This window comes from Stylophora pistillata, chromosome 2 (genome assembly GCF_964205215.1).
Source record: "Stylophora pistillata chromosome 2, jaStyPist1.2, whole genome shotgun sequence".
In the NCBI taxonomy this organism is placed as follows: Eukaryota; Metazoa; Cnidaria; class Anthozoa; order Scleractinia; family Pocilloporidae; genus Stylophora; species Stylophora pistillata.
The window spans coordinates 12,464,701-12,477,200 of NC_142520.1; the positions used below are offsets into that span (position 1 = coordinate 12,464,701).

The 12,500-nt window shown below is 38.0% G+C and overlaps 3 protein-coding genes across 3 annotated transcripts in view; all 3 read right to left on the reverse strand.

The window, feature by feature from the left end:
• LOC111346825 (uncharacterized) overlaps window positions 1-12,500 on the reverse strand; it is a 551,029-nt gene that overhangs the window by 295,932 nt on the left and 242,597 nt on the right.
• LOC111342145 (neuropilin-1-like) lies at window positions 1,947-8,146 on the reverse strand. Its single transcript, XM_088749032.1, has 5 exons — window positions 7,076-8,146; window positions 6,503-6,601; window positions 5,848-6,164; window positions 3,970-4,108; window positions 1,947-2,612 (listed from the first exon to the last, which is right to left on the reverse strand). The coding sequence occupies exons 1-5, from the start codon at window positions 7,404-7,406 to the stop codon at window positions 2,293-2,295; spliced, it is 1,206 nt and encodes a 401-aa protein (XP_088605158.1). The 5' UTR covers window positions 7,407-8,146; the 3' UTR covers window positions 1,947-2,292.
• LOC111342149 (uncharacterized) overlaps window positions 8,181-12,500 on the reverse strand; it is a 26,498-nt gene continuing 22,178 nt past the window's right edge. The window contains exon 23 of the mRNA XM_022949197.2: window positions 8,181-12,500. This exon is cut by the window's right edge and continues 584 nt beyond it. The gene's annotated coding sequence lies outside the window, so the exon portion shown is untranslated.

A 12,500-nucleotide genomic window follows, 5' to 3' on the forward strand; every position in this document is an offset into this window, starting at 1 on the left:
TTCAGCTTGTCAGTGTAAGAAAGACAGATTTACACACACCATTGCAGAAAACGAATAAGCAGACTGACAACTCCAAAACACATTGCGTTCACTTACAATTTTACTTTCCGTGACATTTTAAAACGGAACAGAGGTAAATCTTCGAAGATTAATCGACGTTGGAAATAAACAGTACTTTCCGTAAGATCTCTGAGTGTTTTTTTTTTATTATTATTTATTTATTTACGAGAAGATTGTCGCATGGTCATTTAACTTGTGTGTGTTTATCATACAAGTGTTGTTGTTTATTCAAAAGCGTAAGCCTTTTTTCCTCTTCAATTGACAGGTGTCAGATCGTGACAGTTACTTGTCAAAAATGTTTCAAAGTTTGCTCGTAAGCCTTTCAAGTAACATTTACAAATTAAAATATTTCGATGAAAGCTTTCTCTTTAATTTGAATAACGTCTGTTTTCTTTATCATCCACTCGCTAACGAATTGTTAACTTTATGGAAGATTTTTCCCTAATTAAACTCGTAATTGTAGCCCTAAATCATTCAGGTTCTTTTAGCAATTATTTCGTTATGTGTTAGAAACAAATAAAAATGTTATTCACCAGCAGAGGTCGCTCTGCATTGGCAAAAACTGTGCCCTCTGTCTTGAGTACCGCCCTCGGCCTACGGCCTCGAGCGGCATCCTAGACCTCGGGCACAGTTTTTCCCAATAGGGATCTCCCGGCTGGTGAATAACATATATCTCTTCCGCTTAGGTTTAGAATTTCGTATGGTTTAAATTTTACGCCTATATCATTCATCGATGAGATGATTTGTCGAGTGTTTTATATATAGAGTGAGAAGGACGTTGCAGAAATGAAAATATCAAAAAAAAAGACTAACGAGATAAGGAAAGAATTATAAACCTGTAGTTTTTTTTTCTTTCTATGCAACATGCAACCTTCAACAAACACGCAGTGTTTGTTCTGAATAAATTCGATTTGTTATCCAAATGAAAAAAAGAACAGGCCCGGTTGTCTCAGAAAGGTAGATAACGTGGATAAATCTCCATCCGGTCGATAGCGTAGTACCTTCTTGTCAACAGTTATCTACTGGATAGCGCCCTTTGAACTGCTGGACCCAGGACTTTAATCGCGTCGCCCTCTGTAGTTTGTTGTATTAAAAATGTCTTCATGGCTAAAAATGTCTGTGCTTTTGGATTAGGGATGAAGTCCATGACCTCACTCACCATTTCAAAGCAAACTTTCTTCACAATTTCCACTGCAATATCGGGAGCATAACGATGCCTGGATTGTTAGAGTCAAATTAATTTGCCCAAATGGATTAAAAAATTGACAAAAACTTAGAGAAAGATCATATGTCATGTAATTCACCTACTTAAAGGAAGAAAATTTCCAAAACCCTTCTAAAATGTGCGGTGTTGAAATTTAAAAGCAGGTAAAATTGTTATCCCTTCCAACTTGTTTCACGTACTTTTTAACTCGTAACGAACAACCATAATTTCATACCCAGGCCTTCTAAGGGGCGTTTTGGTATTCGACGGAAAAATATAAAAATGCAGTGGCATAACCATAGGGCGATAGACCACTTTCATAAATGGCTGCTGGATTAATATTCTTTTGTTTAAATTTAAATTAGCCTTTCTGGCCTCGTTCTCCAGTACAAAATTCAAAAGAATACATTATCTCAAGCGAGGCCAGAAAGGCTAATTTAAATTTAAACAAAAGAATATTAATCCGGCAGCCATTTATGAAAGTGGTCAATTAGGACCTACGTAAATGTTCGGGTCACTGAGAAAGGAAAAAATTACGAAAGAGGGGCAGAATTCTCGCAGTATGCAGTCGAAGATCTACATTAGAAGTGATTAGTTCTTGAAAAAAAGGATTATACTTCAATGACTGACGTCTTAAACATTTTAAAAAGACCGATCGTTTGGTCTGAGAGACACCTTCATATTGGGACGTCATATTAACGATTTATTGCATAATCTACAGCCAAAATGTTTTACATTTAACAAAGATGCGACTAGCTAAATAGTCAACATGTTTAGGTTCATGAGACTTGCCAACCTAGATGCAAATCTGATTGAATTTTCAGCGACAAGTTAAGAATAAAACTAAGGCGACGCAACTCTTCACAGATATCCAAGTGCATCTACAGTAGATTTCGAACTAAACGAGGAGTAAATTTATTTGGAAGCTTTTTGAACTCGCAAACCCCTCCAACTTACGAGGTGGGTTTAACACACCATTAATGATCTGTGCAATAACGAAGATTACAAGCTGGTGGTTGGAAAAGTCCTTAAGAATAAAATGAACCGTAATTCTTGACCGAAATAAACTCATGATAATGACAACAGTCACCATTTTTGTGGAAGCACACTTTCATGTTAACAACGCCTTGTGTCACATTTGGGTGCTGTCCGTTTAACCAGCCAGGTGAGTCTGCGTTGCAATGTCCTTCGGGAACACAAGCTGTTGGCAATCTAGTGCCATTGGCTCCAACAAAGCGGTACCAGGTCTTTTCAGCAGGTAAATAATCACTGTTACATTTGACATGGGATGTTTGATTGTCCCTATTTCGTCTGCTTTGTTGTATCTCTCTATAGTAACAACAAGGATCTATGGATTAACAGCAAGAGCATATACCTCTTAAGAAATGAGTACTGAATGATTGGGTCACACTAGGTGATTGGCGATCAATGACATCAATGGGATAGCAAAAATATTCCGCGTGAACCTTTTATACAAATTCATCCAATTTTTTAAAAAGGGTTGTACTTGTTCATCTTGGTGAAGTACAATTGTTATTATTATTAATAATAAAGTATCATCGTTTGTCTCACAAAAGGTTATTCACATAATATTCCACCCTAACCACATCAACAGGGACAGTGGAATAGAAATTCCTCACGATCAAAAAACACAACAACAGGAGAGCCGTACGACAGCGAACTGCCGAGTGAACAACTCACTAACATCGTGGATCAGAACGCATCAATCCTAGCAGAGGAATGCCAACAAATCACAGCGTTGCATCCTGTTTTCTGAGAAGACTCGAAACCAGTCGACCTTATCGCCTGATGAAGACTAGCAGTATGCAGTCGAAATGTCGCGATTATTATCATAGGTGACCACATCGAGAGACAAACCATAATTCTTTATCATTAAATTCATCCAAATCAAATACGGAAAGTTATGCACATTTTAAAATAACTATCGATCACTTTTTCTTCCATTGCTCTTTCTGTCGGAAGGAGAAGGGGAGAGAGAGGACAAAATCAGAATCTTTCTAGAGTGTTCTTCTTTACCTGCCATTGTGCCAAAGTAACGTCCCCTCCTTCGGGCTGGGGTCGAGATAAAGATGGTTGTTTATTCGATAGGTGATTAGCGATAATCCGTTACTAAAAGTATGTAACTTGTCTTTAATTTCTCTTGAAATAAAGCGTATATCAGGGCTTTCGTTTTGAAACATTTATTTTAGCATAAAGAGAAGCAGGAGGGATAAAAATGTACATTTAAAATTTAATGCCTAGCTGCAATCATAGATTGTTGGCTAACCCTTGGTTAGCCTAGTCGTGATCTGAACCACTCGACCTTATGAAGATAAGACCGCCGCCTGGTTAGCTCAATTGGGAGAGCGCCGGACTGCTGTGCGGGAGGTCGAGAGTTCAATACCGGCCGGACCAACACTCAGGGTCTTAAAATTAACTGAGAAGAATATGCTTCCTTTCTTTAACATCAAGAAATGGTTAGATATTCTAGTCTTCTCGGATAGGGACGAATAAATGGAGGTCCCGTCTCCTGCAGGATTGGGGTAGGAGACGTTAATTTCCCACGCACGAGATTACTGTGTGATGGATGTCCTCCCTGGGGTGGGTTGGGTGGGTAGTTACAGGGCCGTTCTGAAAACCACTTCTGTGAGAACGCACCCTGTCTAAAGATTATTATCTATCTATCTATATAGCTTTGAACTCACCACTGATACCGTAGACTTCCACCCGGAGGCAATTCCAAAGATGTTGTCTGGTTGGGCGAAAACGAATTGACCTTGTTGACAGCGGTACAGGAAGTCGGTGTTGGTCAACCATGGAACTGTTGCCTGTCCTGCGAAATAGCTTCAGTATCGAAGAAAACTCCAAATTAACAAATGATGACGTGTTCAATGTTAGTTATTGAGTTTTCTAGATGACGCACTCATCTATTTTTCCCTAAATTACTAGTTGACGCACTCTTAGTTTCCAGTAGTTTGTGAGAGGACAGACCCTTCGATTTGAACAAAACACTGATTCTTTGCGGTCGTGTGTCCGTTTAAAACGTGAACGACCAGACTCGCTTGAAAGTTAAACATCGATAACTTAGTGAAAGATGATGATATTACTTGAATGACTGAGGCATACTCGGACGCTCTATGGGAGACTCTTGGCAGGCTAGGCCGTTTAACTAGGTCCATGGTAACAAACTTCCTGCATACTGCTAGGAATGCCGATATACGTGATGCTTTTGCGCAATGATGATGAAAGTGAAGATGGTAAATCAGATAAGCCTGGTGACTTACTATATATATATATATATATATATATATATATATTATATATATTATACGTAATCATTAGCACTTCGATCCTATTTAATGCTTTTTTTTATTTCAAACGTTGTAAGTAACTGAAGAAGGTCTCTGACCGAAACGTTTTTTATTAAGATTTTTTATATTTTTTCCATCAGAAGTTGTCCATCCTCGCAATTATTTAAACTTTCTACGTATATATATATATATATATATATATATATATTCTGTATACGAGGGAAACCCTGACCCTGTGCACCCCAAATAATCATACTTAAATAGAATAAATGTTTGAAAAGAAAATTTGTGGTCATCACACCTGACTAGTAACAGGGGAATGTGGGTTTAAATCCCGCTCAGGGCAAATTTTCTTTTCAAACATTTATTCTATTTATGTATGTATATATATATATATATATATATATATATATATTCGCGCTTGTTGGATATGAGATTATTATAGCCAACGAGGCGCGTAGCGCCGAGTTGGCTATCTATCATCTCATATCAAACGCGCGCTCGTGGAATAACTGTTAAATATATATAAATATATATCTTATTAGACGTTCTATTGTGTAATAGCGCTGAGTACTTTTACAAGTTGTGCAGTATTTTGACGAGCCGGTAGGGCCAGTCAAAATAAAAATAATGAGTAAAATACTCAGCGATACGACACACCAAAACGTCTAATAAGTTATTTCTTATCCAACACGCCAAATTGTTATTTCAGTGTGGGCGAGTTTCGTGGATATTTATTTACGGGGAGTGCGTGGCAGACGGATGCGAAGCGGAACCGAATTAGCGCGTTGTCGTGTTACTGTTTCTGTTTTCTTCAAAAGATGACGAGGTTTCAATGTCGTCTAGCTGCTTTTCTTCGTTCGATTTATCTAATAAACTTGGATCAATATTCGCCACCCATTCCGACTCTTCGTCGTCAGAGAGATAATTTAAATTGTTCGCCATTCTTTTTTGTTTTTGTAACTTCAATCGAACTCGTCGCTTGCGCGATGCCAGAAAATCTGTCTAACCGGTTCTCTAGAGTACAAATACCGCGTGATATTTGTACTCGTCTTGGGCGTTATTTGTACTCTACAGAGTGTAGTTCTATAGTAATTTGTAATCATTTGCTTTTTTCAAATTTTTCTGTAGAATTGTTAATTTTTTTTTTTATACAGAAGAGAAAAAAAACACCGCGTGGTAGCCGATTTTTTCAAGAATCAAGTATAAACTGATCAGGTTAGAGAAGTTTAACACTTTTGAGACTGTTTACTTAATGACTTTCCAACTCACCACGACCTTCCCATCTGCTCCTTTATAAGATATCCAATTTCCTTTCGTAGTGATATAAGAGAGCTTGAATTCCGTGACCCATCTACCTTCAATTCCTTGTGTAGAAACAGCGCACAAGTCAACTGTTCTGTTGAAGTCAACTCGAAGCCATTCTCCGCGGCTTGTTCCATTCCTTGCACACCAACCTTGTCCGTTTAGTCGGCCGTGAGAAGCTTGAAAGGACACTTCTCTTTGAGACGATGCTGTCATCTGCTGATCGGAGATAATGTCAGGATTGGCCACACCAACAGAATTGCTGAAGCAGTTGTCCACAAAATCTGCACAAATGAAGTTTCGTCCATGAGGTCATTTGACACATGTATAACGTAAGATAACGAGAGATGTCACCCGTATCTTTGCATTTAAAGCTTCAACATTTTACCACTGATCTACAGAAAACTCATAGTAGGCGAATTCGCATTTCCCATTCGAATTTGAAACTGAAGCATCGATATCTCACACGCTTCAGAATACGTAAGTTGCATGACTCCGATGACTCAGTATGGCGAGGATCGTAGTCATTTTGATACATTATCATAGACAGCTTTCTTGCCGGGAAGTGAATAACGTTCCAGAACCTTGCCTTATTTCTATTTCAGAGGGAAATGCATCTTACCTTTGCAGTTACTTCCTTGCCATTCCAACGGACAGACACAACTGTAACCTCCATTTACATCTTGACAAGTTCCTTTACCACATGGACTGGCTGCACAGCCTTCGTTATTTAAATGAACAAAATGTTTCAATCGTAGTCTTTTTAATACGGAAAAACTTTTCCTTCAACTTTTTGCGCCATTTAGTTTCATCCTAAGTCAAATAGTGATAGATTTCGTTAGTTGATGAAAATTACTCTCAAAAAGTACAAATCTTGTAGAATAACACCTTTTAATTGCATCGTTATGTTTCTACAACACAAAATGCCGAAATTCCTTTCTGCTGAGCTGAATACAGGGCACGGTTTTGTGACATCCTAACGTCCCCAAATAAAGAATACTAAAGCTAGCTTGCACCGTGATAGAACGATGATGGATTTATGAGAACACTTGAACTTAGTCAAATAGCGTGTGATGGGGTCTTGAAGATTAATTGCTGAAAAGTTGGTAAATGGGAGTATTTCACTGTTAGAAAATATTTTGGAATATATCATCAAAAATTTGTCATTTCTTTTGTTAATATCATTTTTAATGACCTCTAGAATTTTGATCGTCACGATTAAGTTCTTCTCCGCCATTGCTTCTACCGCCTCCGTCACTGCCACTGTCAGTTTCCCTTTCACTGTTACCAAGACTGAGACTGTCACTGTTACTGAAACTGACACTGTCCCTGTCACTGATACTGCTGCTGAGACCGTCACTACGGCTACTGCTACTGATATCGCTACTGCTGTTACTGTTACTATCACGGCCGTAAGCAACTTCACCGACTTTAGAGACAAGAGAGCCTTGGAGATTGAGAGCAACTTGAGGAGTATTTTCTGTAGGCTCCGCTGTCTCTAAACAGGGACAAATACTCTTATGCATCAAAGATCAACCATAACAAGAATTCTCTCGTAATATTTTTAAATTCACAACACCCAAAGATGAAAAACCGTCTTTCTCAGGCATTTCTACATGATTAAGATGTTGCTGATTTCGAAAACCAGCCGGCAGCTCTCTGATATCTTGTAATGCTCTGGCTTAACAAGGCTTAAAAATATCGCGTAGCTTTATTGCTGAGCTTACCTCCTTCGCATTATTTCGTCATATCACAATTGCTCTGAGGATTAAAACACCATGTTTACCGATTAGTTGCAGATCATGTTTGATGTGTTTTGATGCAAGCCACGGATACTTGAGGTCTGCGTAGCAAAACTTGCCGCGTTTTTGTACTTTTTTCTTTATTTTTTGGCTAATTTAGTTTTTATGAGAAACATGATGAAAGTTGTAAGATGGAACTTTCTATACTCATAGTTTTAATTCTGCCTTTTAAGTAAAACAATTTGTCAAAGTCCATCATTTTTTAATGTTTTTTGTATTTGTCATCCGACTAGAACCACGGCCACATCTGCGCCGTTGTAATATTTTGATCGAGTATAATAAATGCCTCGACTAGCACTGCTTCGTTTACCGTTGAGAATTATATTTCAATCGCTTGCACATGAAGTTTTCATCAATTAGAAATCAAAATATTCAAACAACAACCGATATAATAATAACATTACTCCTCAGGAAAACCATCTACAAGGGGGAGGGGTATGGGGAGTATTTGGTCTATCAGCTTTATTTTGGGGCAACCATTTTGAAACTTAGCACACCATAATTATCCGGCTTGTGCGAGGTGATTATGGCGAGATATGACGCAATCCTTGACCAATCAGAGCTTACATGCAAATACTCGGATATCCTCATTGACACATTTGTAATAAAATTGTTTGTTTGAGATTTTTCTCTCACCAACATTGAACAGAGACAAAGACGTTCAGCTTAAAAGAAGATCAATTTTACAGCGAATTTACCAATTTATTTGTTTATTTATTCATTTATTTGCGATTTTCAGACAGGCTTGCCCAGTTCAGCTTTAAAGCTAGTTTGAATAGGAGTTTGTATAAACACTAAGAGCACAAACAGTTCCTTTTTCTTTCAAAGAAGCGCATTCTTGAATGAAACCCTGCTAACCAGTACAGAGACGACAGGTACAGGGACTGTGGTTTAACATCCTTATCCAATATGACTATGATTCTAATCATTTGCGAAAGCATGGTTATTTGATTTCCATTAGCAGTATGCTTCTTAGTATGTGGTATAATAAGGAGAAGTTGGAAATCGATTCTTTCCGGGACTCTAAAACCCCAAACGTAGGCAGAAAAGGTACTCCGCTTTTTTTCCTCGAGGCGCCCGGATGTATTACTGCATTAACCATTCTCTTCAAGTATCTCAAGACCTTGAGTGTTGGTCCAGTCTGGAGCTAGCGCTTGAAATTCCAACCTCCCGCACGGCAGTCCGGCGCTCTACAACATAAGCTAGATGATGATGATGATGATGATGAAACTCTAATTTTGTGTCTGTTAGGTGTCTGTTTGGGAGGTCTGCTAGCCGAGTGCGGATGAAGAATATAAATTGAATCTAACACTATAAAGTGCTTTATTTACCCAAAAAGACGACAAAAGAATAAGACATCAGAGGATCCAAACGCTACAGACTGAACTCTTTTCAATAAAGTTTGTTTTTAATCGGTTGCCTTTGTGTTTAGAGTTATGTGATGAAATCTATCTATAAGCTGTCTTTGAATTATAGCTCGTAATTCTCCTGAACATAGTTAAATGGTTAGCTCTCAGTTAAAGCCTTGTCCGTGCTATTTTGCTTTTATTATCTTACGTATTGTCTTGATAATACGCGCGTTCTACAGTATTATACTCTGAAACTTTTTTCTAAGCTTAATCAGACAAATAGGTAACTTTTAGGTTAAAATTCTCAAATTCAAAGAAATTGTGACCTAATAAATAAGTAAGTTTATAGTTCTCCGAGTATTTCAGTCAACATACATTATAGCTATTATTTAAAAGCTATGAAAATAAGATGATTTACTCAGTGGAATATCTAAAGCAGATTTATTTTGAGAAAAATGCACCTTAAGAATATTAGCGCCAATAACTATAGCAGTAGCTGAAATGAGAATTACACCCAAAAAACCATTACACCAATACATAATCACGTCTACTGGGTTTAAAATTCGCATAGGTATCATATCCTTTCGAAAACTGTCCTCAAATGTGCTAAAATTCGCCCCCTGAAACCACCATTTTAAAAAACGACTCAGTCATTTGGTTGCGCCTACCAGGACATGAACGACGTCGGTCAACCTCAAATTTCTTTCCTATTTTTTTCCTTTTTCCTATCCTTTTTCTTTCCCTCATAAAAGGAAACAAAAGGTAAGACCCTATTACAAGGAAGTATCATTCGACAGAGGTCATGTTGCCAAACAAGATTTAAAACGGCGACGCACATTACGAAATTTTTGCCACTTTTTAAAAGTGAATTTCATCATATTAGGAAGCTTTTTGGAACCTTAAAAGGCGTGCAGCGTCATAATTGTGAAATACTTTTTTTTTAATGAAAAAGGTGGAATTATATTTTCTCAGAGGGTCGTGATGGCATAAACCGCTGGCCATAAAATGGCAAAAAACTAAGCCGCTAGGCATGCAAATTGACAAACTTTAGGCTATGTCTATACTATACCGAACCGCTTTTCGTGTCGACATGAAAAACACTGCGGCATAGTATGAAAAAAAACGGCCCAGAATTGAAACAAGTCGTTCACACGGGCGAACGGATTGCACCGAAGCGTACGGGACGAAGAGGGCTTGCCATGTCTTTCCCGGAAGTGCGTGGCCACTTCTTGAACCTCTTCCATTGTCTACGGATGTTTAATATACTGCGGAGCAAGCAGCCTAGAAATAGGCATGGTGACACGTCTCACCACCTTTGAAACAGTTGATTTACCAATGCTAAAAGCATTGGCTACATTTCTCAAACGCCCTTCATCTGCAAGATAATAGAGGGTGACAAAAACTTGTTTTTCGACCGATAATGGCATTCGCATCCTTGTAGCTTGTCCTTCTAAAGTAGGCCTCAGGTCGTCACATAACTTCAGAAATGTCTCACGGTTCATACGAAAATTTTCCTTCCATTCTTCTGCAGCCACTCTTTTGGCCATATTGTGGAATCCAATCCTCCCTCCGAGTTTTTTACTTTCCCTGCGGTCCGGAACCTGTTCACACGATGCCAAAGAGTGGTACGAAAACCTATCCGATACGTGACGATTCACTTTCGAGATCGAAGCGGCGCAGTGTCGCTCCGTTGTCAAAACCGCGCCGAAATCAGCGTTGCCTTTGTGAACAGAATCCCTATCCGATATGGTTTTTGTATCGGTGCACGAGCTATCCGGTATAGTATAGACATGGCCTTAAGCGTCAGTCGTAAGAGATGTTAACAGTTAAAAATTTTCCTCTCTACGATGTGCATTTTCTTAAAAGTGTCAAATTATCTGTTATTTATAGAACAGCCAATGGTTTAACTGTTATAAATAGAAGCCCCCTCCCCAATGACACCCTCTTTTTTAGGACCATCCTTCGGCTTTCACAATACGTTTTTGCCAAGCCTCCCCTGTCTAGTTCTCTCTCTCTTCTTGGCTGCAAACGTACAGCGAAACATTACTTTTCCTTCGCGCTAAAGCAAATCGAGTCAGTTAATCTTGAGGTTTAGAGCAAAAAATCACTCGTTACATAATGTATGCCACAAACATCTTGGTAAGTGATTATGGGTTACTTAACCTTACTAGAGTCGTAGAAATTTCAATTACGAATTAAAAATATGTACTTAACCATTACATTTTTCATGTAGGAATAAAACCAATTGTTTGTAACCTGGAGCTAAAAACAAAAATTGCTCTTGTTATTTGTAAAATATATCGGGTCGATGACGAAACAGCGCTGATTGAAACCTTAAAACGTATCCATGGATTTCCTTCAGAAACTTTAGCCAAAGTAATAACGGAAGAAATTATGTTATTATCCACAGATGCTTCTAGATTGAATCTAAATTGTCTCCGGATAAATTCACATAGCGAGTAAGATTTTGTAAATAAAGTAAACTAAGGATAAATTGTTTAATTGCGGGAGCCAAAGTAATTCACTAATGATGCCTGAATTTTGTAAGAAATAGACAACTTTTTTGAGAAACATGTTTCGGCATGCTTATGCCATCTTCAATCAATGAGTAACAGAACGTGAGTAATTACATAACAGACAAGTAGATGAATAAAATATTTACAGTATGATGTAATACAAAAGCGGGTACCAAGTACAACGTGACACCAAACATCAAAGGTGCGAACTAAAACGCTAGAAAAGCGTTATAATGCTGTCATTGTTTGTTAAGTTCAGGCTTGATCTTATTTATATAAAAAGCTTCTTTGGGTTTTAAATCAATTGAGTTGTTAGAAGCCTGAATTGTTAGAGCCAGATTCATTTTCCCAAATGGACTAATAAATTGACAAAAAATTCAACAAAAATCCTATCTCCGGTAATTACCCAATTTAAGGACGAAAATTTCTTCTACCTTTTAAATTTTCCGAAAAGAATATGAAAAGCAAGTGAAGAATGCCATCCCTCTCCGTTTTGGTTCACATACTTTTGAACTCGTATCGAACAACCCCAATTTCAAACCCATGCCTCCTTGGGAGCGCCTAGATCTTTGAAAGAAAAATTACAAAGATGCAGTAGCATAATCATGGGTCAGTGAGGATCTATGTGAATGTTCGGGCCACTTAGAAAAACATTGAGGTAAAAAGAAGAATTCTAGCAGTATGCGGTCGAAACGTCAAGATCCACATTGGAAGTTACGATATCATGAGAAAAAGGATTATACTTCAATGACTGGCGTCTGAAACATTTCAAAAGGACTGATCGTTTGTAAATGGAGTTGAGAGACACCTACAGAGTGGGACGTGATATCAAGGATAGAATTATTCCATACTTTAGAAATGAAAAGTGTTGTACGTTTAACACACGTGCGACCAATGCAAGGCTAGCTAAGGTTCATAAATCTTGCTGACCTAAAATGACACCAGATAAAGAA